General features: G+C 50.9%; 13 protein-coding genes across 14 annotated transcripts; 5 read left to right on the top strand and 8 right to left on the bottom strand.

The window, feature by feature from the left end:
* The first annotated feature begins 17 nt into the window (after positions 1-17).
* On the top strand, positions 18-2649 carry PV06_05173 (uncharacterized protein). The gene has a single exon (XM_016406150.1). The coding sequence runs from the start codon at positions 168-170 to the stop codon at positions 2340-2342; it is 2175 nt and encodes a 724-aa protein (XP_016264356.1). The 5' UTR covers positions 18-167; the 3' UTR covers positions 2343-2649.
* Positions 2650-3528: 879 nt separating this feature from the next.
* On the top strand, positions 3529-4863 carry PV06_05172 (uncharacterized protein; the record flags this gene model as incomplete). The annotated part of the gene is made up of 3 exons (XM_016406149.1): positions 3529-3652; positions 3782-4234; positions 4361-4863. The coding sequence occupies 3 exons, from the start codon at positions 3529-3531 to the stop codon at positions 4861-4863; spliced, it is 1080 nt and encodes a 359-aa protein (XP_016264355.1).
* Positions 4864-5065: 202 nt separating this feature from the next.
* PV06_05171 (uncharacterized protein) lies at positions 5066-6963 on the bottom strand (the record flags this gene model as incomplete). The annotated part of the gene is made up of 2 exons (XM_016406148.1): positions 5066-6568; positions 6685-6963. 2 exons carry the CDS (start codon positions 6961-6963, stop codon positions 5066-5068), a joined length of 1782 nt encoding a protein of 593 aa, XP_016264354.1.
* Positions 6964-7690: 727 nt separating this feature from the next.
* On the top strand, positions 7691-8383 carry PV06_05170 (uncharacterized protein; the record flags this gene model as incomplete). Its single annotated transcript, XM_016406147.1, has 1 exon — positions 7691-8383. The coding sequence occupies one exon, from the start codon at positions 7691-7693 to the stop codon at positions 8381-8383; it is 693 nt and encodes a 230-aa protein (XP_016264353.1).
* Positions 8381-10759, bottom strand: PV06_05169 (uncharacterized protein). Its single transcript, XM_016406146.1, has 4 exons — positions 9970-10759; positions 9607-9901; positions 9171-9538; positions 8381-9084 (listed from the first exon to the last, which is right to left on the bottom strand). The coding sequence occupies exons 1-4, from the start codon at positions 10567-10569 to the stop codon at positions 8479-8481; spliced, it is 1869 nt and encodes a 622-aa protein (XP_016264352.1). The 5' UTR covers positions 10570-10759; the 3' UTR covers positions 8381-8478.
* Positions 10760-11120: 361 nt separating this feature from the next.
* On the top strand, positions 11121-12034 carry PV06_05168 (uncharacterized protein). Its single transcript, XM_016406145.1, has one exon. The coding sequence runs from the start codon at positions 11182-11184 to the stop codon at positions 11998-12000; it is 819 nt and encodes a 272-aa protein (XP_016264351.1). The 5' UTR covers positions 11121-11181; the 3' UTR covers positions 12001-12034.
* Positions 11630-13185, bottom strand: PV06_05167. 2 transcript variants are annotated; one of them, XM_016406144.1, is made up of 2 exons: positions 12407-13185; positions 11630-12283 (listed from the first exon to the last, which is right to left on the bottom strand). In XM_016406144.1, the coding sequence occupies exons 1-2, from the start codon at positions 12942-12944 to the stop codon at positions 12072-12074; spliced, it is 750 nt and encodes a 249-aa protein (XP_016264350.1). In that variant the 5' UTR covers positions 12945-13185; the 3' UTR covers positions 11630-12071. The 2 variants fall into 2 exon arrangements, with proteins under 2 accessions (XP_016264350.1, XP_016264349.1); XM_016406143.1 differs by having other exon boundaries at positions 11630-13185.
* A 194-nt stretch (positions 13186-13379) lies between these two features.
* PV06_05166 (uncharacterized protein) lies at positions 13380-14613 on the bottom strand (the record flags this gene model as incomplete). The annotated part of the gene is made up of 3 exons (XM_016406142.1): positions 13380-13603; positions 13708-14143; positions 14230-14613. 3 exons carry the CDS (start codon positions 14611-14613, stop codon positions 13380-13382), a joined length of 1044 nt encoding a protein of 347 aa, XP_016264348.1.
* A 693-nt stretch (positions 14614-15306) lies between these two features.
* PV06_05165 (uncharacterized protein) lies at positions 15307-15971 on the bottom strand (the record flags this gene model as incomplete). The annotated part of the gene is made up of 4 exons (XM_016406141.1): positions 15307-15447; positions 15503-15686; positions 15740-15791; positions 15842-15971. The coding sequence occupies 4 exons, from the start codon at positions 15969-15971 to the stop codon at positions 15307-15309; spliced, it is 507 nt and encodes a 168-aa protein (XP_016264347.1).
* A 514-nt stretch (positions 15972-16485) lies between these two features.
* PV06_05164 (uncharacterized protein) lies at positions 16486-19678 on the bottom strand. The gene is made up of 2 exons (XM_016406140.1): positions 18170-19678; positions 16486-18122 (listed from the first exon to the last, which is right to left on the bottom strand). The coding sequence occupies exons 1-2, from the start codon at positions 19512-19514 to the stop codon at positions 16540-16542; spliced, it is 2928 nt and encodes a 975-aa protein (XP_016264346.1). The 5' UTR covers positions 19515-19678; the 3' UTR covers positions 16486-16539.
* A 454-nt stretch (positions 19679-20132) lies between these two features.
* On the bottom strand, positions 20133-22352 carry PV06_05163 (uncharacterized protein; the record flags this gene model as incomplete). Its single annotated transcript, XM_016406139.1, has 4 exons — positions 20133-20580; positions 20648-21154; positions 21230-21746; positions 21817-22352. 4 exons carry the CDS (start codon positions 22350-22352, stop codon positions 20356-20358), a joined length of 1785 nt encoding a protein of 594 aa, XP_016264345.1. The 3' UTR covers positions 20133-20355.
* Positions 22353-22740: 388 nt separating this feature from the next.
* PV06_05162 (uncharacterized protein) lies at positions 22741-24472 on the bottom strand. Its single transcript, XM_016406138.1, has 2 exons — positions 23887-24472; positions 22741-23774 (listed from the first exon to the last, which is right to left on the bottom strand). The coding sequence occupies exons 1-2, from the start codon at positions 24010-24012 to the stop codon at positions 23052-23054; spliced, it is 849 nt and encodes a 282-aa protein (XP_016264344.1). The 5' UTR covers positions 24013-24472; the 3' UTR covers positions 22741-23051.
* Positions 24473-24782: 310 nt separating this feature from the next.
* Positions 24783-25755, top strand: PV06_05161 (uncharacterized protein; the record flags this gene model as incomplete). Its single annotated transcript, XM_016406137.1, has 2 exons — positions 24783-25030; positions 25086-25755. 2 exons carry the CDS (start codon positions 24783-24785, stop codon positions 25753-25755), a joined length of 918 nt encoding a protein of 305 aa, XP_016264343.1.
* Between the last annotated feature and the right edge of the window lie 830 nt (positions 25756-26585).

Genomic DNA, 26585 nt, shown 5'->3' with positions numbered 1-26585 from the left:
GAGATACGACTGACTCTCTCGTATTACTTACAGTACTACTGTCCGTTCTTGGTTCTCGCTCCTTCCCGCTTCCCATCCAGTCTAGACTCTTAACCCGATCGAACTCTTAGCACTGACCTTTCGCCCTCTACAATATTTCTTCATACTATGCATACTCTACGGCTTCAATGAGTGAGTATTTGCCTTCGTTCATTGTCGAACCTGTCCTTCGCCAAGCGCGACGGTTTTCCAGACTCAGCACTGCCGAAGAACCGCCCTCGTCCGGATTCCTCCCTACTGTTCCCGACTTCCAACGCTGGAACCCATCCCGTCTATGGACGACGTCTCCGCCCCCTTCGCTCGAAGAGCCTGAACCAGAGAATAAAGAGACCACGGTGCAGTCCATTACAAGAACGATACAGTTATGGGTGAATCAGCTGAATGCGTTCGACGATCAGATCCCTTCACCTCCGCTGGAGCCAATGGATGGCCATTTGGCACGAACGGTTTCAAGCCACGACACGGCTATAGCAGAGTTTCCCCGCTTGGACACCGAGCCTGAATCTTCCTCGCGGCCTGTCCTGGGCGAAGAACATCGAACCAGTAGCGACAGGTCTCTGAATCCTGCCCAGGAATTATCCTACAGATCACGAGCGCATCAAGACAGCGCGCGACCACATTCCATGTCTGATCCGCTGGCAGTTGTTCATGTCGGTTCGTTCGACGAAACCGAAGATATTGACGCAAGGCGAGAGGCTTACCAGGAGCATGAGCGGCGCAGAAGAAATGGATCAGGCACACTACCAGAAGACGACGGCATGGGAGTATTAAGACAAAAGATTAATGCTGTGCGGAATGGACCAGGGACACAAGCTGAAAAGTCCCGACTGGTACATGCATTGATGATGGAACGTCATCTGACCATTCAAGCGTTACGGTCCCCAATCCTGGCCTCAAGTAAAGCACGCGACATTTCTCGGAGCCCTGGATCCCCAGTCTCAATAACCTCTGGAGTCAGCCATGATGTAGTCTACAATGTCACTGCAGAAGACTTGATCCCGACTTATGCGCCACTAGATCCAGAGCCTGTGCAGGACGAAATGAATCTGGGCGGAGAACCGCCTGAGCCAGCTGCACCAGACTTGGGCTGTGTTCACTATAAACGAAATGTCAAGATGCAATGCAACACCTGTCAGAAATGGTATCCTTGCCGGTTGTGCCATGATGAAGTGGAAGATCATACTCTGCCGCGACGAGAGACCAAACATATGTTGTGTATGTTGTGTAAAACTCCTCAGCCCGTTGGACAATTTTGCCGAGAATGCCGGACCATGACAGCCAGCTATTACTGTCGGATCTGCAGACTCTGGAGTGATGATCCGAACAAGCCCATCTATCATTGTGATGACTGTGGCATATGCCGAATTGGCCAAGGTCTGGGGAAAGACTTCTTCCATTGCAGAACGTGTGGGGCTTGTATGTCAATCCAGGCAGAGAGTGTGCACAAATGCATTGAGAGGAGTACGAAATGCGATTGTCCCATCTGTGGAGAGTACATGTTTACTTCCAACAAGTCGGTGGTGTTTATGCGGTGTGGACATAGCATTCATGAGGACTGTTTTGCCGAATGGTGCAATGCTAGTTACAAATGTCCGATATGCTCGAAGAGTATTGCCAACATGGAAAGTCAATTTCGCAGATTGGACCGACATATTGAAGAGCAGCCTATGCCCGAAGAATATCGAGACAATCGGGCTTATATCTTTTGCAACGATTGCAACAGTCGCAGTGTGACCAGATACCACTGGCTGGGGTTAAAATGTTCTCTTTGTGAATCATACAACACTACGCAGCTCGAATTGTTGGGCGCCGAGCATACGCCCCAACTCGAGCGGGAGCAGGAGCGAGCTCAGCAAGCCGGCATTAGCGAGGCTGCCATCACGGCCAGTCAAAGCCACACTCCGACAGGAGAGTTGACCCAGCCTGCGACCACTCGGCCTGCTGATGGCACTCCACCTCGACCTATTGATACTGCACTCAATACTCGATCTCCAGGGAGCCGGACTTCCTGGCTTTCGCCGCACTCTCCAACGGCACGATCTGTCCGATCTCAGTCGCCGGTGATTGGGAGCTACTTCGGAACCGGACAACGGACAATGGAACCAGCCGAACCACCGAGACGTGGCGCAACCCCGTTGGAAGATGATGATGACCTGGATTTCTGGGGACGACCGAATTCTCCTCGTCAGCACGAGGAGATAGAGGTTGTCTCCGAGTCCGAGAGTGAGAGTAGTAGCGACAACGCCATGGACGATGATGAGGATGAGGAAGAGGATGCTATGGATCTAATCGGGCACAGGTGATGGTTGTGTGGTGAGTGTACCGGATGGATCATGACCATAAGACCCGCAAAAAAGTCATGCAAGGCTTAGGCTTTGTACGGAGTATGGTTGAGCTTGATACGAAGAAGTGATTATGATTGAGGATGACCTGTGGTCTTTTTTCCCTTGTTTTTTCATACATGTGATAGCACACAATGGGCGTATTGGGGCTTTTGGAACAATAAGGAATGGGTGAAAGGGGGATTTTACATCCTTATGACTTGTACTATTGTGTACAATATTACAACAGTGAAGATGATGATGCATTTGAATTTTTCATGACTTTTAGATCGACTCTGCAAAGTACTTTGTTCTGAGATGTGGTACTTGTCCATTTGGTAGCCTCAAGAAGAGTAGTGGAAGTATTGACGGCCTCGTAACTACGGTACAAAAAGTATGAGAAAGCTGTGTTTAGTCAGCAAACGAAGCGAAGGTGGTGGATTTTATATCGTCCAAAGTCCGCTAAGTCCGAGCAAACGACACCCGATACCGACCAGAATCTCTCGCATCTCTGGTGTCCTCTTCTTTTATCCGGGCTCATCGATGGCAATAACGGCAGCTCAGTGGGCGGGGTGGAATCATCCCATCATCGGCTTTGCCTGCTGCGGGGTGTGGAAGCCATCGACGACCAAAGCTTCGTGTCGGCGAATGAGATTCCGAGAACAACACGAGATTTATGGGAACTGGGAACTTGTTTGGTGACGATTCCGGCATATCAGAGAACCCTGTAGCCTTTTGGATTTCTTCTCGTTGAAAGGGTGGTCGGCACATTGCCGGTCAAAGCCATCGGTGCCTCGAGGTAGGTGGGGGGGTTTTGTTTTTTTATCTGGTTCTCGATTCCTCAGGCCTGAAAGGTATATAAACCCCGTCGATGAGGTAGCTCGTTGCCGACTTTCTGTCGTTTTTCCCTACGACTCTTTCACAACCCTCGGGGATAATAACGATTTGTTCGAGAATCTGAGAAGAAGCCGACTCGCAAAAAGCCAACCCCTTCCTAACTCAGCAAATGTAAGTCTCCCCACGACGAAAGAAAACAATACCGATCTGGACTCGTTACTGGTTGAGTAGCTTTGAAAGAGGGCGGTGACGTGTGCAAGTCTCTGGTGTGCTAACACTCTCCATCACCGAGACAGTAGTATCGAAGCGTAACCAAAGAACCAACGACACAATGGGTGATTCCGGTCTCCCTAGGTCCCTCCAAGAGAGTTTGGACAATACCAAAGTCTCTTACGCTCAATTGGGTAAATCCGGTTTGAGGGTGTCGGTTCCCATCTTGGGTGCAATGTCTTTTGGTATGTCTCGGCTTGATCTGGTTTTTTTTTTGTGTATCCAATCAATGTTGTCGTTATTCTCCTTCCCGGTCTCTTCCATCAACCAAGGCTGAGCTGACAACGTCTCCCTCTCTTTGTTTTGTCTCTCAGGTTCCAAAGAATGGCAACCGTGGGTCGTCGATGACCCTGAACAAGTCGACAAACTACTCAAGGGGGCGTACGATCGTGGCCTCAACACGTGGGACACGGCCAACGTCTATTCGAACGGAATCTCGGAAAAGATGATCGGCGCCACCATCAAGAAGCACAACATCCCACGTCACAAACTGGTCTTGTTGTCCAAGTGTTTCGGGACGGTCGGGGAAGAACCGAACGTGGTACACATCAGGTACCCTCAACACCTCAAGAAGAGTAAAGATTACATCAACCAGGGAGGGTTGAGCCGAGCGGCCATCTTCAACGCCGTCGAGGCCAGTCTTGAACGTCTCGGTACATCGTACCTCGATCTCCTTCAGATCCACCGATTCGATGCCACCGTCCCGGTCGAGGAAACCATGAAGGCTTTGCACGATCTCATCCAAGCTGGTAAAGTTAGATATATTGGTGAGTTCTTTTTTTTCTGTCGACCTTTCTCCTCCTTTTGGGGGTCTCTCACGACACTCATGGATCCTCTTGACGTTCAATAACGACGATGACTGACATTTTCTTCCTCTTCCCGGGGATTTTTAGGGGCGAGTTCGATGTGGGCTTACCAATTCGCCAAGATGCAACACGCCGCCGAGATTCATGGCTGGACGAAGTTCGTTTCCATGCAGAACCACTACAGTCTGTGTTACCGAGAGGAAGAGAGAGAGATGATCCCCTTCTGTCACGAGACCGGTGTGGGCTTGATCCCGTGGGCCCCCTTGTACAGGGGTCTCCTGGCCCGGCCTCTGGGGTCGGCGAGCACGGCTCGCGAGGAAAGTTCCAAACAGAGTGCCTTCTTCCCCAAGGTCGACGGGGACGACGCCATCATCAAACGAGTCATGGAGGTCGCCGACAAGAAGGGTTGGAAGATGAGTCAGGTCGCCCTGGCCTGGATCATCCAAAAGGGGACCATCCCGATCGTAGGGTTCAGCAATCTGAGTCGGTTGGACGAGGCGGCCGACGTCCGCGGCAAGACCTTGACCGAAGACGAGATGAAGTACCTCGAGGAACCTTACCTTCCAAAGGCCATCGTTGGACATTCCTAGATATATATTTTCCTAGGTACATGTACATGCACGAGAATTGTCAATGTCAATGTCGGATGACTCTGGCGTCATGGTAGTATCAAGATCAAAAAAAAAAGTACACACTGCAAAGCACAAAATACATTTCACAGTTTACAACATTATAACGGGTCAGTGGCTCCGTGGTCATGGCTTCTGTGAGTAGTGCAGAAAGGGGGTATCTTCACCGATCGACGTTGAGTGTCTCTCGTAGTTGTTGCTCGAGTAGAGATTCCATCGACCTGGCCCTTCGATGTGTCCACCACGCGTGGGAGTCGTCGCCCAACAAGATCCGGACGCACCTGTAAAAGTGGTACAGCACCACGAGACCCGGCTCTGTGAGTGTGTCGTCCCGTCGCCTGGAGACGAGTCTCGAAAGGTACTCGTGGGTCAAGATCGGAAACGTGAACGCGTACCGGATCAGGTCGGCACGGAGCTGTCGAGGAGGGAGAAGAGGAAACCCGTCGTGGTCACGTTCGGTCTCGTGATTTGACAGTCGCTCTTCATCTCGGTCTCGGTGTGGCCCTGATCGCATCTCGGGGAGGAACATGCACAGTGTGGCAAGGCGAGAGGTGGCGTCTTCGTGTAGAGATTGAAAGGTACAAGACTCTGCGACTGCGTCTTCATCTTCGCCTAGTTTTTCGTGTCCATATCCCTTCTCATGGGCTGAGGGGGCCGGAGTCTGTGCTGGATTTGGTGGTGGCGGCAAAGGTACAGTGTCATTCTCATTGTCCATTTCATCTTGACTCTTCCTGTCACTGTCATCAGAGACTTGTTCTGGTCCAGATGCTGTTGCCGGTACCGACCACGAACGAATAGAGTCGACAGCCACGTCCTTTCTCAGTCCACTACCCTGATGGATCGCAGCAGCATTTTCCAAATTGCGACGAGGACTGTGTTGGATCTCGGCGACAAAGACGGACGGTTTTGGGTTTCCTGGATCCTCGTTTCCGTTTCCGCGGTCGAACAAGACAGGCCCCGAGCGAAGAAACAATTCGACCAATCCCCGAGCGAGAGGGATCATGTTGTCCCTCGACAAATCCAACGCGTCTCGTGCTTCGCGTCCGTCTCGGGTGGAACCCTTTTGTATGACAAACTCCGTCTCGGTCCAGAGCTCAAAATAAATGAGTATAGATGTCGCCATGAATGCGTCGGCATCTGAAGCCGTCAGGGTCTTGTTGTTGTCGATGTCTCGACGAAACATACCGAGGCTCTGAACTAGGTGGGCTCTTGCCGCGAGACTGTACGTTGGGTCGTCTGGAAACAGGTACGCCAGATGTCTCGCCGAGACGCAGAGCATGGCGTGCATGAGGGTTTCATTCTCCAATGACCACCTGATGGCTCCTTCCCACACCGACCCAAAACAGAGAGTGTGTCGAGTGGTGGTTTCAAAATGGTGGAACAACTTGACGTGTAACGTGTTGACCGTGGTGGTGTTGCTGCTGCTGCTGCTGCTGCCGCCGCCGCCGCCACCGATACCGGTACTGTCCAGGAGAGGTGGAGAGTGATGGTGAATTCGTCGTGATGTTCGAGTGTGAGTGTGAGACCGAGGACGAGGACAAGCATGAGTACTCTTGGGCTTTGCCACTGACGGTACATGTTTGTCATCGGCGGTGGGTGTCGATTGTCTCTTGCATTCCTCTCTACGACGTAAACAGTGTGAACATGTTGGAAACTTTTCGTCGCACTGTTTTTTCTCTCACACTCAGTACATATACCACAAACGTTGAATGTTTTTCAGAGTCTATGACGTGTACGACCAAGATGCATGGATGTCTGAGAGAAATAAAATGTAGCACCTACCTTGACGTGCCGTCTTCGACAATTCCTACATCCTCGTCTCGACTTGTGATGAGGTCTCTTTGACCTCGAAGGGTCAAGAACGATGACACCACCCTCGGTGCTCTCATCAGGCCGGTTCGGGTCGGTCCAAATGGGATTTCGCACGGGCACTAATACCCCGTCATGCCCGGCCAGCAAGAAGGTGTTGAGGCCAGGAATAGTGGCCGGACGTGTGGGTGATTGTTGCCTCGGAGAGTTTGATCTGTTGTGCATACTGACTTCGAGTTGGGCTCGGACCATGAAGTAGGACCAAGAAACAGGAGAGGATTTTCAAAAGGCTCTAGACGACCAAATCGAGCGATACGAAGTGATGGGAACGAAGTCCGAAAAGAGGGAGATTACCAGAGCGACATCGGGATATGCCTCATAACACTCACTCGTCACTCTTCACATGTCATATCGATGCGTCTCGTCAGTAATTAGTGCTCCACAGGAAGGAATCCTTTTTTCTGGGTGGACCAGAGTGATGGTTATTCGAATAGACGCTTGCTTCGTTCTTTTCTTTTTTTTTGGGAGGGAGCGAGGTGGAGGTGGTTGAGTAGTGCTTCGTTTATCCCCTTTCGGCGATGCGAGGTGGGCCTCTTGACAAAGGATCTTTCTTCACGTCGGATACTCTCGACCATCTCATTTCATCACGAAATACGATGAGCAAACAACACACTCTGACAATTGAGAGGTGTGACAATTTTCACATGGGCTGGAAATGTCACATGGAGGTATCATTATTACCTCTACGCAGGTGTGTCAGATATATATATATAGATATATATACTTACAGTATCTTCCCAAGTAACCGTCCCGTGAAATATTGTCCTTTACTCGGAGTCTACTTTTCTTGATCTTCGCTACCTTGTTACCAAGTAGTTAGATATACATCACCAGTAAACATCTCCGGCCTCGGGTCAACTTCACCCAAGCGTACGAAATTCCATCCAGACACAAAAGTTTCCACATTCCGACAACCACCATGGAATCTGTTTTGGATTTCAACAATTTTCATTCCGCCGCCACCGTCGAAGACCGAGCCAAATCTGCCTTGCTCCGACCGAACCCCCGACTCGAACGTGCCCTGACCAACTCCGCCGCCAAGGGAATTCCAGCCATCAGCGTCCTACCCCTCGCGGGACAACACTTGTCCATCGTCGCACGACTGATGGGGGCACAGTCGGTCCTCGAGATAGGCACGTTGGGAGGTTACTCCGCGATATGTTTCGCCGGGGCGGGGGCGGACGTGCGCGTGACGAGCGTAGAGGCCGACCCGAAACACCGAGACGTGGCGCTGGAGAACGTCGAGGGTCTGGGCAACGTCGAAGTCGTCTTGGGCGACGCCGAAGAGGTCATGGCTCGGTTCGTGCGGGAGGGCAGAAGGTTCGACCTCGTCTTCATCGACGCCGACCTGGATCGACAGTGGGAAGAATTCGACCTGGCCGTGAAGCTGACGAGACGGGGAGGGTGTGTCTGGCTCGACGACGTGGTGGCTTCCATGTTCAAGAATGGACAGGTCGGTAGGGAAGAACAAGATCCGACGACCGAATCTGTCCTGACCAAGGTCGGAAAGGACGACAGAGTCAAGGCGACTCTCGTGCCGACCGTGGTCTGCCACCCGGCCATGTCTGCCAACCCGGTGTTCAATGGATTCATTTTGGCCACCGTGTTGTGATGACCGAGATAGACCATCAATGTTTCTGATAGACCATCATACTCATATCTATCTTTCATACTCCATGATACTTACTCCATAGTAGACAACGCTAATCAAGATCCAAATGTAGCTACATCATTCGTCGTCATCCTCCCTCCTCCACACTTTGGCAAAACCAATGTTCGAGAACCATCATGACCGTTCTCAAACACAAATTCACCACCGTCCCCATTCTGCAAAACATACTGATACGCCACCGTCTGTCCAGCTACCAGCCACTTGTCGACGTACCACTCTGGTCTCTGCGAGGTGTAGTTCGCCGCACTAAGAGGTACGGTCACTCTTTTTGGATCGTTCAACTTCCCACCCAGTCTCGTCACGTTACCCACGACGTAGATGTTCTGTCCAAACTGCGTCGTCGCGTTGACTTCGAACAAGACCTCGACCATGCACGGGAGGGTGATGTTTGGTGCTCCCGCAGCCGCGGCGGGAGCGTACTTGCCCGTGCCATTGTACGAAGACGGTCGACATTGAGAGGATGTGAGGTTGGTATTTGCAACTTTCGAGGTGGCACCCCATGGTGGTGGGAAGTGTGAAGCGCGGCGTCTAGCCATGGTGATGAATGAAGCAAAGGACCAGGTAAGTTTAGATGCTGATGTCGACATGCCGGTCGTGTGATTGAATTGTTCACTTATACTGCCGTTGGTGGGGAGGTGGGCCTTTACACCCACGAAGAGGGTGAGCGTGGGCACAGAGCAAAGGAATGCAAAACAAAACAAGGGACAGAGGTTTGGCGAGTACATACCTGAACGGCCCTGACAAATCCATCAGCATAATTCGTCACATTCGTCAGAATACCATCCATCTGTGTGCCTTTGTACTCCCCCAACTTGATGTTTGGGCTCAAATCCTGGAAAAACGACAGACTAATGCTGTCCACATTGAGTGTGCCGGATCGTTTGAATTGAGCGACAGCGTCATAGAGCATCTCCGCACACGCAAAGGTGCATAACGGCCACGCCCCTCCATCGTAGTACGTATCTTCAGGGTATCTACCTATTAGGATAGCATCACGCGGACCTGCGTTTTTGTTCACGGGCCAGGACAGGTTGCGGAAACTGTCGACCAATTTCTTGTGGGTTGCTAGCATTTTCGAGTTGCATGGTTGGAAAGCTGAGCCATCATCAAAGTTAGTATGAGCTGACAACATTGAATAAGATGGGATGTAAAAGCGAACATACTTCCAGCGTCACATGTCGCATTAGCATCAAAGACATGTATACTCGCCAGGATTGGGTCGCTGTTGATACCGCTACGTGACAATTCGTTGACGTTAATGTCGGCAACCAGGTACTTGCCCGACTCATTCCAGAAATTACTTTGCAAGAAACACAGTACTTGAGACGCTTGCTTGCATGGGCCACATGTCGTGTTGAGTTTTTGGGCAAGTATTGCGCCCTGAGCGAGTGCCCGATGTTGAGCTGATATGGTGAAGAATGAAGAGCCGCGGACTTCTTCCCATAGATCGAAGCCGGTCTGGACGAGATTCTTAGCGTCGATAAAGGGACAAAGTAGTTGTGTGTCAAGAGAGGATAAGAACTTGCCTGATTCCAATATTGCCCGACATAGTTGAGATCATTCAAAATCAACGGCCAATAGATTTTCAAAAAGATATCGGTTTCATTGAGATTGAATAGAACCGGAGCCAAGTTCATGAATGTGGTTGCTCGCAATGCTGGACCATCACGCTGTGGTCGTCCCCATGGGCCATCAAAGGGTGTAATGTTGGTGTAGAACTTGGGTTCTCCGAGACCGTCACCGACCGGCCACAGGGAGCCCGACGGGTTGTCGATGGTTTGTAAGATCGCCTGCGCGGTCGCGTAGTCTTCAATGGTCTTTCGGAGACTGGTGTTGCCAAAGATTAGTTCGTCGATGAGCATTGTATATGTCAGTGCTGAGTCACGAGTCCATGTGAAGAAATAGTCCGGGTTCACTGTCGATGGCGATGCGACTACGATGCCGGGGCTTGCACCTTGAACCCAAGATGAATTGAGACCGCCAATGTTGGCAAGGGCACCGGCGAGGGCGATGGGTTGTTCTCGAGCGATGAATGTTTCGAGACCATCTTGCCGGCTTTGGAGGTTTGGACTTGCGAGAGTTGCATGTAGAGGGATGGCTGCGAGGATGGATTGTAGTAGTATCATGGTGATTGACACGAGGATGGGAAAGACCAAGCAGGGGAAAGACGAGGATTCAAAGCAATGTTTTGAGAGGAAGTCTATGACTTTTCATGCATGTCTTGTGCCACCAGAACAAGAAATGAGGTAGGAGTGTTTTGCAGAGGCGGTCACGAAAATGCAGCTGTTCAATATCTTGATGACGATGATCATGCATGGAGACAGAATTGGAAGGGGAATGAAGAAGGGGAAAAGAGAAAACAAGGAACAATAGACCTACTTTGTTCTTCTACCCTGACAGAGGTAAGTATAATATAGGTACTCCGTAGGTATAGTATTAGTACTTGCCTAGGTACCCGACACCTATAAGGTTAGAGGCCAACGCCTACAAGTTTCCCTTAGAACAATTTCTGACTGCCCACCTACGGCACCTAGGTAGATGCCTAGGTAACTTGAAGTCTTGAATTATGGAATACTCATACGGAGTTTCCCCGTCCACCATTTAAAAATTTATCTCCGAACGCTGACAACTGACTACAAGATACGTTTCCAGTTAACGATTCTCCCCAGACCTCAATTGTCCTTCCCCTGTTATCAGTAGCGCTTGTGCTTATACTGTCGCCCCCCCAAAAAATCACGATGACTGACAACCCTGCAAGCCATTTCAATGAACTGGCAAGTACATATGAAGGTCTTATTGGCCTCATCACCGGCGACATAGCCCACCAGGTCCTGGACGAAATGTTGCCAGCTCCGGATTCCACCGCCGTGATTCACGACAACGCCTGTGGCACCGGTCTCGTCACCCAATTCCTGGAAGATAAGGCCGCGAAGACGGGATCGTTTCCCACCATCCACGCCACCGACTTTGTCCCGTCGGTCGTTGAAGTTACGAGAAAAAAAGGCGAGACGCTGAAGTGGAAGAATGTGGAAGCCTCGGTGATGGATTCTCAGGCCCTCACGTTCCCCGACGAAAGTTTCGACCTGAGCATCACCAATTTTGGCATTTTCTTCCTGCCCGAGCCACAAAAGGGCGCGGATCACATATACCGCACGCTCAAGCCCGGCGGGACCGCCGTCGTGACGACGTGGAAGGAACGGCGGATGATGGAAACCGTCAAGCAAGCCCAAAAACTGATCCGGCCCGACCTGAAGCCACTGGGGGCGCCGTGGGAAGAGGAATGGAGCAAGGAAGAGACTCTACGCTCTGTCCTCGAAAACGCCGGCTTCAAGGGCAACAAAATCCAGATTGTCGAGAGATGGACCGATGCTCTCGTCGATCCATTTCTGCGTGATGTCCATATGGTGGCCAAAACCTACCCGGCCGCGGTCAAAGATTGGAGCGAGGAAGAGAAGGAGAGGTTGGGCCCTGAGATGTTGAAGCTCCTGCAAGCCCGCGAAGCTGGCCCTGCGGAAGGCTTACGTCACATCGCGTATGTTGCCATTGCGAAGAAGTAGGAGCAGTACTGAGTAGTAGATATATATATATACCGAATAGAATAAAGTCTTCTAGTCTTTGAATGCTCGTCTCATCCCGACTTTGGCAAGTAAACACTCATCTCAAAGCCATTGTTGAACGGCAATGTCATGTTGCGAAACCCATTCTCAGGATTTCGTACAAAGGTCAAGAATTCTTCGTACCCTTTCGCACTCGATATGGTGTTGTCCGCCAATACCACAGCACCATGTCGAAGACGTGGCAAGACCGTTTTCAAAGTCGGGAGGACCATTGGTGTCCAGACTGGCAATTTTAGTGGCGTCAGTCGGCCATCATTGAATGGAGGAATCTCCGTGTAGACAAGGCTAGACAAAACAAGGCAGGTAGAGAAGGGGAGTAGTAGGTATACAAGGTATGGATACTTACTGTCGAGGAGGAGGAGATCAATCACCGGCAAATCAACCTTCAAAGTCTCCCTCAGATCCCCCACTCTCAAATCAATCTGCTCCTCTACTTGGGCACCACACCGAGCCCAGTACCGTCGTGCCACTTCCGCCTTTGAAGTCTCCTTTTCCGTGGCGATGACCGTGCCAGGTTTGCCCGTGGCGGCTTTTGTTTGAGCGACGGCGAGGGCCAGGTAGATGGTACTGACCCCGAAACTGGTCCCGGCCTCGACCACGTTGGTGGCCCCCATGGCGTTGATCAACTGGTACATAAACTCGCACTTGTCCTGGTCCAGGGCGATGAACTTGTCGAGCATGAGTTGGTCGAATTTGGTCCTTGATTCATCACCACCACCACCGGTCGTGGTGCCTCTGGCTTCATACTGGTCCTCGGTCTCGGACGTGATGTTTTTGCGATCACCCGCAATCGCCGCCTCTTGATCGATGGATCTCTGGTGTAATTCGGAAAGAAGCTCGAGGACATGAGGTGGCGCGTGGACCGGTGATTGAGAAGACGCCATGACTGCGAGAAGTGAGGTACTACACTGCGAGTATATACTATGTACTCGAGTCTCCGAAGAAGTTTGGTGAGTGTTTCGAGGATTTGTTACTTATATATGCACACTGGGATCATTTAATGTGTCATAGCGTAAACTCTTTCCTGTGCCCAACGTATTTCTTGTGTTTTTCTCTCTACCGTATAAACTGCCGCATCAATTTTTTCTATGTTAAGATGACTCACAGAACATCACAGAACAAAATCGTTTACAACCGAGGAGAAAGGTCGTCAATCTCGGCTCTTAGAAAACTCGGCACTTGGAACTATTTATATATTGAAAGACTCCGTATCGTACTCACTAATACCGCAAGATGATCATTGCCGGAGAGAAATCATTCTCCCCGGACGAAACAGCATTACAACCAGAAATACATGATCGTCCGTCACACTTTGCGGTTCAATATTGCATCCTGGCCCTCATTGCAGAATACTCGCGCTGCGTGATCGGCTCATACTTTGGCGGATGCTCCTCGTCGAAGCGAAGACACTCGATCAGCCTGTCCGGATCGGTCGTGATGAAATAGGGTATCGAGTATCGTGCTCTCGTCATTCTCTCGTCGCCTGAAAACCGGTCCTGCCGGGATGGTAACTGTACTCGATGCAGCGTAGATTTGAGGTAATCTTTTGTCATGGAGACGAACAATCCCATTCGCAATCAGCAAACCCCCAAAAACACACGCCACGGGGCAAAACAAAAAACCACGGCCAGATGGACATTCACTCACCATTGCTCCATCGCATCAACAAGTCGCCTACGTTCATGACGAGAGTGCCGGGGATGGGAGGGGCGTCGATAAATTCTCCAGGCCTCCTGGGATCTTCCACCTGCAAACCCCCACAGTCGTCTTGGAACAACATGGTCATCGTGGACCAGTCCGTGTGAGCGGGCATTCTGGCGAATTTGCCCCCCTCGACGGCCTCTGCTGGGATCGGCGGGTAGTGCAGGAGACGAAGCTGGTTGTAGTCGCCGCTGTGGTAACCCAGGAGGTGGTCTTCGTCGAGTCCGATCCCCAGGGCCAACGCACGTAGAATCCTCTTTCCGGCCTCGAAGCAAGTCCAGTAGAAGGAGGTCATGGACGGTCTCCATTCGGGCATGACGTCGCCCGGAGGCCACACGTTGGGCTGGTTCGGGTTGTTGTCTGATCCGACCTCGTAGCTTTCCTGTGATTGTCCACACCAACAGTCAACGATCAGTTTCTGGGATGTCATTCCCCGATGGCGCGGGAGTGTTTATTGAGATTGCGGACCTTGAAATCTTGGACCTCCCTCAACTGCTTGACCGACTCTTCGTCGTCGGTCTTGCTGAGGATGTTTGACACCTTTTCCAACCCCGGCCACGAATACCCTCGGTGGACTGCCCATCCTGGAGGGTGAGGCGCCTTCATCTTTTCCTCGCGCGGGAGATCGTAAAAGTTTTTCGACACTCGAAAAGCCTCGTCGAGTTCCTCTTGTGAGACGCCGTGGTTTTGGATGTAAACAAACTCCACGTCCCTGCATGCCCTGACCAGCGCTTCTGCAGCGACACGCCTTTCTTCGGCGGTGCTGGACGGTGACGAAAATGGCCCGAGATCCACGATGGGTATGTTGACCACAGAGGCCTGAGCGACATCTGTTCCTGATATGGAGCCCATCTTTGCTACTTGATCTTCGACAAAGATAGATTCACATACTTAGATTCAGATATGAGACATGTTGAACGGTTGATGGGGTTGTCTTTGTCACTGATAAGACGATCTGACGGGGATCTGCGTACAAACTGCATCCATCCTATTGAGTCAGGCTCGCACTTCAGTTTCAGGCCAGACACATTGCTGTTCACGCCGTCTGTATGGAGCACAGGTTTCTGTTGACCAAAACCCAATGGACGGTTGCAGCAAGGCTCAAAACTATCACCACATACCACTAATGATAGTCAGCCTATCTCCCGTCCACAATACAGGCCTGTACCAAGACTACCCAAGGCTTCGAGTGGCACCGCTGTTGATCTGATAAGATATCGATTAGGCCCCCCTCACTATCCACCTCGAATACCACAGATTGCCCTGGGAGAAAGTGGAACACGTAGTAGTAGAATGCTCAGCTCAAAGGTAATTTCATTGCAGGACTAGACAAACACTTTCAGCTTGATCGCGGTATGCGCGCGGTGGCCAGGAAATGCCGCCTTGGCCAGACGTGAAGAAAAAGCCCCAAGAGCACTATGTAATTCATACCACAATTGCTTGAGTGGCAGATACGATCCGTCTGGATCAAGTTGTGTCATGTTGTAGCAGTACTAGTCGGCCAGACGCTGACATACGTCTGTCCGTTACAAGTAGACGACATGTCTAATCATCACCGCCCTTCTTCTTGGACTTCTTGCCTACAGGCATGCCTTCTTTCTGGGTGTGCACCTTCAGTCTTGTCCATGACTCCTCGGGATCCCACTCGAAGCCTTTCAGGTATGGCTCTTCCAATTCGTCATCGGCCTGAGAGCAAAGTGTCAGCATGCGAGCAGAGCCTTTGGTTTTGTAGTCTGCTTACCTTCTTTTTGAATTGCTTGTGAATGGCATCCATTGCATCCTTTATCGTTACGCCCTTGAGATTTCGTGCTGTAACCTCCAGACCTAGGGGGAAGTGCAGGTCAATCTTCTTGACTGGGGGCTCGGTGAGCATCTTCTTGAGGATTGAAGGATCTTCGACAGTGCTGGTTGACGTATTGAGTTTCCTGAAGGGTGTCATGTTAACCTTGCACAGTGCTGTGAATAGTCTGTAACTTACCATCCTGTCTTTTGCGTTTCGGGTGCAACAGCAATCTTTGTACCTTCTTTCTCTAGGTACGAGTGTTAGCAGGATAAGGCCGAGAGGATGGTCAATGCTTACCGAGATCATTGAGGTTCATGACTCCAGGGGCAGAAGAGGTGTGTCTTCGCTTGGTCTCTTTTGGGGGAGAGCCGGCCATACCGCCAATGGCGGAATCGACCTTTGTAAGATCCGATGTGTCGGCAGACATGATGCTGAGAGGATGGATTGAATTGATGGAGGGGTGTGAGTGTAGTTGAGTCAAGTCAGGTCTAGAAAGGAGAAGTCAGATACAGCTTCAAGTAGGCCAGAGTCGAAATAGAGTCTTTCGAGATGAGGCTGGATAGGAAGCTCACCAGAACCAATGGCTGTGATAGTCACGGGAAATAGATTGGTAGTTTGGTGTGTTGTGTGTGAACGAACCAAGAGTAGCAAGGAAAGGTAGAGATGAGAGGGAAGGTCAGAGGATGAAGAGCAGAGGGAGGCAGCAATTGAGGGGTAAGGTGTCAGGTACCACAACTGACCACTAAGCTGATGAAGGGAAATCGCTCAGTAAACAGGTGACGAGGCGGCCTCACGCGACTATGACCGCATCCCTGCGCTAGTTGAACTCCTCAGGTGCTTTCCCCGCACTCATACCCGCCCAGAGAGGACTAGCCGATTCTGCCTGCGCCCGGCACTCTCGGAATATGGAGAATCCAAAATCCGGGGTAGGAAAGCATCATCTTGGCATGCATTGGAAGCACAAAGCTCATACTTGTCTGTAATTGTGAGAATTTCTAGAAGCCTGCTTTTCGCTTCGATCCCTTATCTTTCCCCTTACTCTTCGACTTGGACGGTCGCGTACCGAAAGCCCCTCGCTCTGGTTGTGTCATGGTCAACCCAGGGATGCCTTGACTCTGACTAGGGCCTTGACTGAATCCACCCACGGCTGGCTGACTACTTTGTACCTCTCTGCCTGGCATACCGACGCCTCTTCCAATACTATTGATGCCCGGGAGCACATTTCTCTGTGACAAAATTTCCTGACCAAGTCGTATTGACTTCTCTAGCTTTTTCTGCAAACGAGCTGCTTGCCTCTCTGCCTTCCGCCTTTCTGTTGGGTCCAACGACTGTGCTGCGGCTTCCTCTTGAACCAATTTCAACCTTTGATTTGTGTTCTGGTACGAGTAATTCGCAGGGGCTTCATCGATAGAGTCCGGCAGATGAGCTAGAATGTTGGAAATATTCTCCTGGTCAGAAGCTTGAAAGGGAGAAACCTTTTCCCGAAACGACACGTAGCTTCGAAGGCGGGTCACCGTAGGTTCCTCTTCGGCAGCTAGACTCGGAGTTGCCGCTGGCAGAGGAGTCGTGGTTCGTGTGTCGTCAGATAGCGGCTCAGGGGGAGAAGATGGCAAGGCGGGCTCCAGAAATTGGTTCGTAGTGTTGATGGATCTGACGACAATGTTTCCCAGAAAGACATCCCCTACGATGTGACGGACAAGCCTTTCCCGGTTGACGCGATTGCGGTCGGTAACATTCTCGCCAAGAGATGCCACATAAGTTAACAAACCCAGCTGATACAAATAAAGCAAGTTCTGTTCAGAAGACAAGGCGGAGAGGCCATCTAGGCCTACCGAATCGAGTCGCAAATCATCTCGTCGTGCTAATTCTTCTGTCCACATTGTGGTAGCTTCCGAATCATGCTCGACGTCACTGATCTGATGCTGGCTGACGAGTTGTGAAAGAACTTGAAGCGGCCGACGACGTTCCTGTAGCTGCAAGCGTTCAAAGTGGCGAATTGCCATACCCAAAGTATCCACGAATGGCAGGGTAGCATGGTCTGGGGGAAGAAACCGGCTATACTCGAAGATTGCTCTCCAATCACGAGTATGAGAAGGTGGCTGAGAGACGGATAGAGTAAGGCTCTGCTCTGTGTCCTCTATCTCGGGCCTCTGTCGTTCCTCCTCGTCGTCGCCAACAATGAAATCTCCTAGGTCTGCTAGGTCCGACACAGCGACGAGCGCTGTGCTCACAACAGATTTATGAGGCAATGACATTCTAGGAATTTCAGTCCTAGCTTGTCCACCCTCGCTCTGGGCAAACTGATGTTTATACACAGCCTCAATAATAGTCCCCTGATAGGTTGATGCAACCAGTTTCATAAGATGATATGAAGGCTTTGGCGTGGCCAAGTCAGTGTCTAACTTAATCGGTTGGAGAGATATGTCGGTGATGCTGCCCATTCGCTTCCGAATTTCGGTTGGCAGGTTGAAAATCGCCGGAGCCTGAAATGCCACAGTTTCTGGGTCTAAAGGTTCGTGCCTGAAATGGTACGTTACTGCAATTTCACTCCTCGGTGAGTAGAGCAGCATACAAATATCTATCGACAGTCAGAATGCAGAAGATGCAAGTCGATAGATTCTTTACCTTGCTCGAACTCGACAACACTCATTCTCAGATTAAGATCGCTTCCATGCCGGAAGTGAGCCCAAGAACACACCAGTTTGAGAGGTTCATATTTGGAAGACTGTTGCTGTCCCAGTCCCTGAGATGTGAACACCAAAATTCGCGAGCTTGTCAAAGCCAAAACCAAATATGGCCGAATAATGCTTGTCCTCACATCAAGGATCTGGGTCTCATTCGACTGCGGGCCAAGTCGCATGTCCACTTGACCTTCAAACGTCCCATCGCTATCAAAGACCACCGCAGATCTTCGATTGCAGACCATAATCCGCTGACCAGTTCCTCCAGCGTCTGGCAACCAGGATATCCTATGCCAATTGTCCGCCAAGAATAGACTGTGCTCAGACAGGGCGTCAGAGATGTTTTTTGAACATTTCAGAATTGCGTGGTACGGTACAGGAGCTGATGTTGACCTTTTGCGGCGGATCTCCCAAATACTCCATTGACCACGGACGTCCACAATTGCGAGTATATCTTGGCTACTGGCTTGGAACGAGGCGTGGGCGTGGGCGGCCTGACCAGTCCTCGTCGAGGGTATGGAAAACAGTAGGCTATGGTCCACGAAGGCGGCATTTATGTGGGAAGAATTATCTGTTTCTGCCTGAGCAAAACGGCCTTGTCTCCAGAGCAGCTCGAAAACACTGGTTCCACTGTCCCTCACAACAAGAAATCGGCCACTCAATGTGCCAGCGGAGGATATGTGCCGGACAGGTTCTGTTGAAATCATGCGACTTCCACGGTCTAAAGCAACACTTGGAATCTTGCAGCTGATTTCGGAGTTAGGTTCAACAGACAGAGTAATATCCTCTCCACCGACTTCGGTTAGACATATGTCACCGCTTGGTCCTGCTCGAAAAACGAGGGCCATGCAACTGGGAGAATCATGCTGCAGCGATTTCCGTAAGGAGACTCTGGCTGTTCCTAATGCCAGGGTATCACCAAGGACTGTTCGGTCAAAATCAACGTCGTGAAGTACTTGAGAGGTAAACAGGGATCTCGGCAAAAAGGCTGCGTCCGGGATCTGCTTGAGTAAGGCCGTCCTTCCGACAGGCCGCGATAGGTTGAGTGTATCGGTAAGTCGAGTGCTTGTGCTTTCTTGCGCGATTGCTACTCGTTCGTCCACAAGGTAGAATCCGGTCGCGTTTGGACAGAAGCCGTCACCTTTGTTGTCCTGTCGCAAATAATTCTGGCGCAGAAAAGACCAAGTCTGAGTGCGACTGTCGTATGTCGCGGTCCCAAAGTGACCGTAGCTTAATGCTTTGGTTTCATGAGAATGTCGCAAGCGCCATTCGCGACCGCGATCAGCCATTTGAACTATAGTTCATATGTATTTCGGAACACTGGCGTGTGTTATTCAAAGACATTTTCAAGGTGGTTCAGGCCTTTGATCTGCAAAAGCAGAGCGGCAGATCGAAGTCGACCAGGCAGAATGTGTATAGTCGGTATAAAGGATCAAAAAATATTCACCACATGTGTATTCTCGGTTCTCGATACTCGAGAAATTTGCATCGAGGAGACTTCAACTTCATAAAACTCCGACATTCCGCTTTGATGCCAAGCAGATATGCCAACTAGTCTCTATCGGGAGTTATGTGACGCCGCCTTATGACTCCTAGTCCAGCACAAGGAAATATTCTGACTTCGGGGCCTTCTATATAGTACAATATTTATGGCAGTGATGGAAATTCACTCTTAAGGCGACACCTGTACTTCACGTCGCGTCGTGCCGAGGAACGCGTCGCCGACATCATCGCTCCTGAAAAGGTACCTTCATATGCCTGTTTCAGCCTTTGTATGCAGCAGCATTTGGAAAGTCAGGATAGTCTGGGGAATTCCCTTGCTTTTCCCTCTGCAATATTTCCTACCGACATCTGCTTTGCCTTGCGTCGCGTCTGCTTGCACGGCGAGTCGCACACACACATCACAGTTTTGGAAACGTGTACGCGGATTATTTCGACGAGCCCGCATCGAAAAGGCCAAGCGTATAGCTGCGCTGAGCAGGGCCCCTTCTCTCATTTCTTGTCTTCCATTACTTTCCCTTGGAGACACGCCCCTTTGGCAATGAACAGAGCTTCCTCCACATAGTCTTCAGCTGTCTCTGGTCTGCTCCAGCTTTCTCTAGCTAGTGCCTTCCACATTCTGCTGAGGCTTCAATCGGCACTGCTGCTGGTGTAGCTAAGCAGCGCAGTCGTCCTGGAAACACATGATCGCGGCAGCAAATCCAGGTAACATTGTTCGAGATTGTTAATGTTTTTCAGATCACGAAATACATTGAGCAGTTCACCAATCAATTGTTGGTTAGGCCCAACATCGGTAAGATTCTCGTAAAGGAACTCGGCAACAACAAATAAGGGTATGGGCATGAGGGGATATATCTTTGTCATTTCCATTGTGTCAGCGGATTGTGCTTATACCTGCCATGTGCCATCGGATTCAACTCACCTTTGAGAAATGGAGTTCACGCAATTCGCTGGCGAGACGAACGACAGCAGTGGCGGCGGCCAGGGCCCGAGCCTGACATTGAAGGACCTCAGCGTAAACATCTGGTTGTCTCGCTAGGCTTGCCGCGGACTGCATTGCGCATTTGCAGAGATATACAACTGCTCCATGGCCCAAGATATTCGTAAACAACAAAAACGGATCCGATGCTGCGGTTTGTGATAATGCACAGAGGCGCGCCACGACTTGAAGTCTGATTTTGAGAGTATTGTCAAGCCACCGATGCCAGGCTAGCCAGTCCGAGTCGCCACCATCTCCATAGACGCTCAGGATGCTATGTTGTTGGCTCCGCAGCAGGCTCCGTCCGTAAAGAGTGGTGAGGACAATGCTTTCGGTAAACGGAGACGTGAATCTTGGACTCGATTCCGTGATTGCTTCAGAGAGGAAAGATCCAGATACCGGTCGCCCACTCTGAAAGTCAGCGTCCGGTCCTGGCAGGCGGGTACAGATCTATGGAGACGATAAGGATTGCACAAGTCAGTGTCTCTCCGCATTCTGTCACAAATCACAACGGTCCCTTCTTACCATGTGCTCATTCAAAGTGATCGGCCAATCGTTCCGCAGGCTCATCAGATGGTCGAGCAGATAGGCCATCCAGAAGAGGCGACGTTGTTCTTCTATCTTGACTATGTCATTGCTATCCTCATGTTCAATGATTGTACCTGTCTTGTCGAGTTCGTGGAAGCGAAACCCTTGGACGAGGCGGTATACACGACCAGCGCTCATCCACGCCTGTTTATGAGACGCGCGCATGGATTCGTAAATTGCAACAAGCAACCAAGCTTGCACTATCTCGGTGTCACATCCGTCATCCTTGTGGTCGGTTTCGAAATTTTGAGAGACTAGCATCTGCTTTGTCTGGCGGTAGAGAGCGTCGGTCAAATTACGTATCTGAACTGATAACAAGGTCGCCAGCATCCACATTGCAGATTGCAGACACATTTGAGCGGACGACTTGAGGCCGAACTTGGTCCACGACAAATACCGCCGTTGTTGGAGTATGGGTATTGATGGGTGCACACGGTCCCAGTAGAGCTGGTCTCTGTATCCAACGGATTAGTAGGCCAGAAGCACACGGCTTTACCAGGTAGCCGTCTTGGTGGTCAACATACAATTCATCCCGCATGACTTCCGGGATATGCAGATGATTGCCGGACAGCCCGCCTATCTCTGGCGACATGGATTTGTCCTGCTCCCGGCTCGACCCCGTCAGAGAAGGCGGTGCAAGAAAGGCACTTGGGTCATAAGCCGATGCTACGCCCCCGGGCAGCGAAAATGGAGCAGAGATATCGTCAACTTCGCTGCCCCTTTCAGCCATGTCTTCCTCCATCCCTGGTTCCGACCGTGAAAATTCCGGTGAATACACAGGAGCATCATCCAACTGCTGCTGCTGTCCGCCCTGCCGAGTCGCCAACATGGTTTCCAAATGCAGAATTCGGTCCTTCAATGCCCTGAGATGTCCTCTCTTGGGCCCCCGAACACCACGCTGGGTGACTTCACACATGGTCCGCGACTCATGGCAAACACCACATCGCGGCTTTTGGCGGTCGCATTGTAACTTGCGCCGCCGACACTCGTCACATGCGGCTCCAGGCAACTGTCGACCACGGGTTACCGACCCATCACCTTGGACCGCACTGGGGACCATGATGTTGCCTAACAAAGAAGTAAAGAAATTGTGGTGAGAAGTAATGGAACTACAGCTGTGGACCGACCACGATAAGCGTGTACAGTACTTACCTGGGCCTTTTGTTACTCATGGGAGAGCCACTGCTTCTACTTTTCGCCCTTTTCCCTCAAGTGGGGACGGAGAGAAATCACTCCGTAGCTCTGCTAAATAAGATCGAGAGCTTTGTCCCTACGAGTGCCGTGAGGGTTGTTAGTCTCGTGCCGGTGAAAGTTACAGAAAGATTCTTGCAAGTATTTGCAATGCTGCTGCCTTAAAAATTATCGTCTCTTTCTGGTCGGTCCGATGCGTTGTGGCCGAGAATTGCCGCCTTGTTTGTGTCTAAACGTTCCAAAATCCAATGTGATTACCTGAATTGAGGCACGTACTCACAACAAGGCGTCCCATTTAATTGTTTCTATCCGTACCAATAACTCTATTGCAGACTTTCAAGTCAAGCCCAAATCCAAATGTAAAATATGAAAGAGTCGTTCAGAGCCAGCAAAGATGCAACTCGAGAACAGCGAGCGCCGGGATGCAAGCAGTGCTTTTTCGTTTTGGAAATGAACGACTTTGAACATCACAAGAAAAATCCACTTGACACAAATGCTCCTGTGACCAACAGGCTCTTGACCTTTCCCACCTTACAATCCGTTCTTCCGTTAGCCTAGCCGCGAGACATTAGATGGCCGTCGAATTATTATCCTCCGTTGAAGGGACAGTCTCCTTGGTAGGTTGGTTGTCGATCGATCGGACGCCGCGATATTCGCTAAAGTCGAGTTGGAGCTTTGCCCAATCCCAGCCGGGAGACAGAACCAGGAAGCCAACACTCAAAACCGGCAACAGAAGCACGTCGAGTGCACCGAAAAAGATGAAGCCTCCGGTGACGCCAATGACGTTTGCACCTTCACTCAAGCCCCAGGCAACAGGATACAAGAGCCACAAAAGATTGACCCAGCCGGAGAGGATCATGTAATGGCGAGAGTAGCCCAGAACCTCTGCCGATTCACGGCTCTCGTTGAGCGTGCTCATGGCGAGAATGACGTAAGCAAAGGTGCCGAAAGCGAAGAAGCCCCATTTGTAGGCGGTGGTGGTGTACGCCCCGACGAGGTAGGTCAGTACCCAAGTCCACGAGAGGACAATATTGAGGATTATCGTGGTCCACGAAACGCCCGACATCAAGCCAAGGGACAGGGCGATGGCCGGAAAGGAAACGGTCCAGTTGATGTACCGGGCGTAAAAGATCTGTCGCGTAAGGCCGTTCTCTTGCTGAACAGCGTCCCACCCGAGGTCGGACGCCTGGGCATAGTAGCAGGCGGAGCCGATCAACAAGGCAATGGACAGAGTATAGTTGAAAACTCTCTTGCTTTCGGGAGAAGTGAAGGATGGAACCAGGACGATGAACTAAGGCAGTCAGTCAGTCCAGAAACCGGGCTCAGATGCAAAGTGTGTTGACGAGCAGGAGGAGTTAGGAGGGGTTTGAACTTGAGAAAGGTGAAGTGTGGACAAAACTTACGAAAAACAATAGATGGACGGCCGTGACAGCCCAGAGCCAGTCGGAACCGTTGACGGAGAGGCTCAAGTCCACCCCAATGGGAGGGTTGGTATTGAGGGCGTCGTTTCCTCGAGCTAACAAGTCCATGGTCCTTTATCGAGCAAAGACCGTCACTTCAGCTGTGTTTGTTTGTATTTTATCAGACGCCGATTGCCGGTGAATTGGTGGGTTCGAATGAAAGACGAGTTGGAAACGTAGGCAGCGCCTGGACGACTTCGACTTTATAGCCATCCCTTCTCGAATAACTTCTATGGGTACCCATGATGTTGACAATGATACTCTGTATTGATCAGCTTCACATCCAATCTCCATCTGGATCGATTGATTTATTTCTTTCATTGAATCGGACTTTGTGTTTTGGGAAACCCTGGAGAATTAGATACTCCGTCACGATTCCCAACTGTACCTTTTTTAACCGAATACTTCTGGTTGACAGCTAGTACTCTTTCGGAGTGGACCGATCGAAACAATCCGGACATTCTGAAAGTCCACCATAAGATCATGCCAGGGGCACTCGGACGCGGTAGCAGTATAGATAAGATCGAACGAATGAAGGTACTCGCACTACGAATATTGGAAGCCTTGTATGTAGGGAGACGCATTGCACATCACGGACCACGGAGAAATGAAAGTCCGTAGGTGGAGGGGAACAATCATTTCTCCGTCCAAGACACTCATCGAACGTTGCGTCTTGCTTGGGTACGGAAGGCCTCGTCCACGCAACACATTTCGCCATTCCGCTATCGAGTGGGCCCCCCAGAGGTTCATGGCGGTCCAGTACTCGATACTCCGCAGAGATTCCATGTTTTCCATACTTGCTTTGCAACAACAATGTAAGTCTTTCTTCTGGATCCGAAATGGTAAAGACATGGAGTGTCCTCTCCATTCTCGTCGCCCTCGTGGCGGCTCTTTTCATGCTTGTCCCTTCACTGCGGTCCTCTCTTCCATTTCTAGGCCCGGACGAGGTGTCTGAGGAGCAGCTACGTATCGAGGCACTGGCCGTGGCGCAGAATTATTCTTATACAACTGTTCTTGATGACCCTCCCGTGATCTACCTGGACGACTTTCTTTCAGAAGCAGAGATCGCCGAGATCTTGAACACCAGGTGCGGTTTGGAACTCTTTTTCTCATTTGAACGTGCTGATCTGTGTGCATATTAGTTCGCCTCTTTTCGTCCCTTCACAAGTCTACAGCCCAGACGACAAAGCTCCGAAGCACCGCACCTCATCCTCCTGTCTCCTTCCTGACGACAGTCCTCTTGCGTCTGTCATCGCCACCCGAGCTCTCCAATTCCTCTCGAATGTGACCAAGACTGCCCCTCCGACCGCACCTCGCATGCCCGAGCCTCTTTCTTACTATGGACTCGAGAAGATCCAACTGGTGAAATACCTGCCTAGCCAGTACTATCACCACCACATGGACTGGTTCGACACGTTACTCCGGGATGACCTTCCGGGAAAGGGAAAAGCAGGGAGAGGCCAAGGTCGATACTACAACCGAGTCGCAAGCTTCTTTATCTACCTAGAAGACGAATGCACAGGCGGAGGAACGGAGTTTCCAGACCTAGACTTTTCGATCGAGTCCGCGGCCCAGCAAGGCAGACTGAAGCCGGAAGAGTTTTGGAACGAGAGGATTGATTTTGCTCACGTTGGAGACAACAAGAGCGTTTCTGGCATATCATTCAAGCCGAGGAAAGGATCGGGAGTATTCTGGGTCAACTTGTTACCTATCGGCTATGGCGATGAGCGACTCAGACATGCTGGTCTTCCGGTTCAAGACGGCCAGAAAGTTGGTATGAACATTTGGGTAAAGAGAGATTTCGGATGGTAGCTATTTCTGTCCAGTTTCCTTCCGCTAAGTGTCGAGAGCTCCCGTCTGCCGTAGAGTCTATCGTCCCGGAGGTTGGGAGGATCCGTGAACCCCAGAGACATGAGGCTCTGCTGGAGGACTGATACTTGCATTCTGATTCTCGTCCACCTCCACCGAGCCCCATCGACACAAAAAGACGCTGGTGGCACTGTCCCATCAGCCAAGCCGCACCAGATACAAGCTATTATCCTCTTTCACCCGTAGCGTCCACTTACTAACCTCCCAGTTGGGGTATATCGAGTATTGGTAGTGATGTCTTGATGCTCACTTCAAGCTTCCTATGTTGGGAAATGCGGGACAGCATTCCTTGGCTGTTATAGATGTTGAAGAGAAGTTGAGTAGCTGAGGAATGTGATAGCACAGACCGGGACGGAGTGGGCAGCGTAACGACAGATCTGTCTCACCCAGCTACTCAGATCTAGGCACCAAATATTTGCTGTCGAATCTTTCTGATTTCAGGCCAAAGCTCTTGCAGGCCTCAACCTCTTTTGAGCCATCATAAGCCGGTCTGGGTGCAATCATAGCGGAAAATGGGAGACCAACACGACCCCAAGTTGAGCCCCCATGGGACGGTTGAGCAAACATTGGGGCAAATGTTTGAATTCCCAGTCTATTAACGTCACACGTTCAACATCTATGACGAGCCAAGGAGCGGATGGGAGTAGGTTGCCAGCCACGGCGCCGCAATCCTCGTATAGGACGCCTTTTATGCGCATCGGGTGGCCTCTGGGGAAGTCATACTCTACCTTGTATGTGGGGTCAATACTGTCCTCCGTACGTTGGGGAAGCTT

This window comes from Exophiala oligosperma (assembly GCF_000835515.1).
Source record: "Exophiala oligosperma strain CBS 72588 unplaced genomic scaffold supercont1.4, whole genome shotgun sequence".
NCBI classification, from domain to species: domain Eukaryota; kingdom Fungi; phylum Ascomycota; class Eurotiomycetes; order Chaetothyriales; family Herpotrichiellaceae; genus Exophiala; species Exophiala oligosperma.
This window is presented reverse-complemented; position numbering and strand designations above follow the sequence as displayed.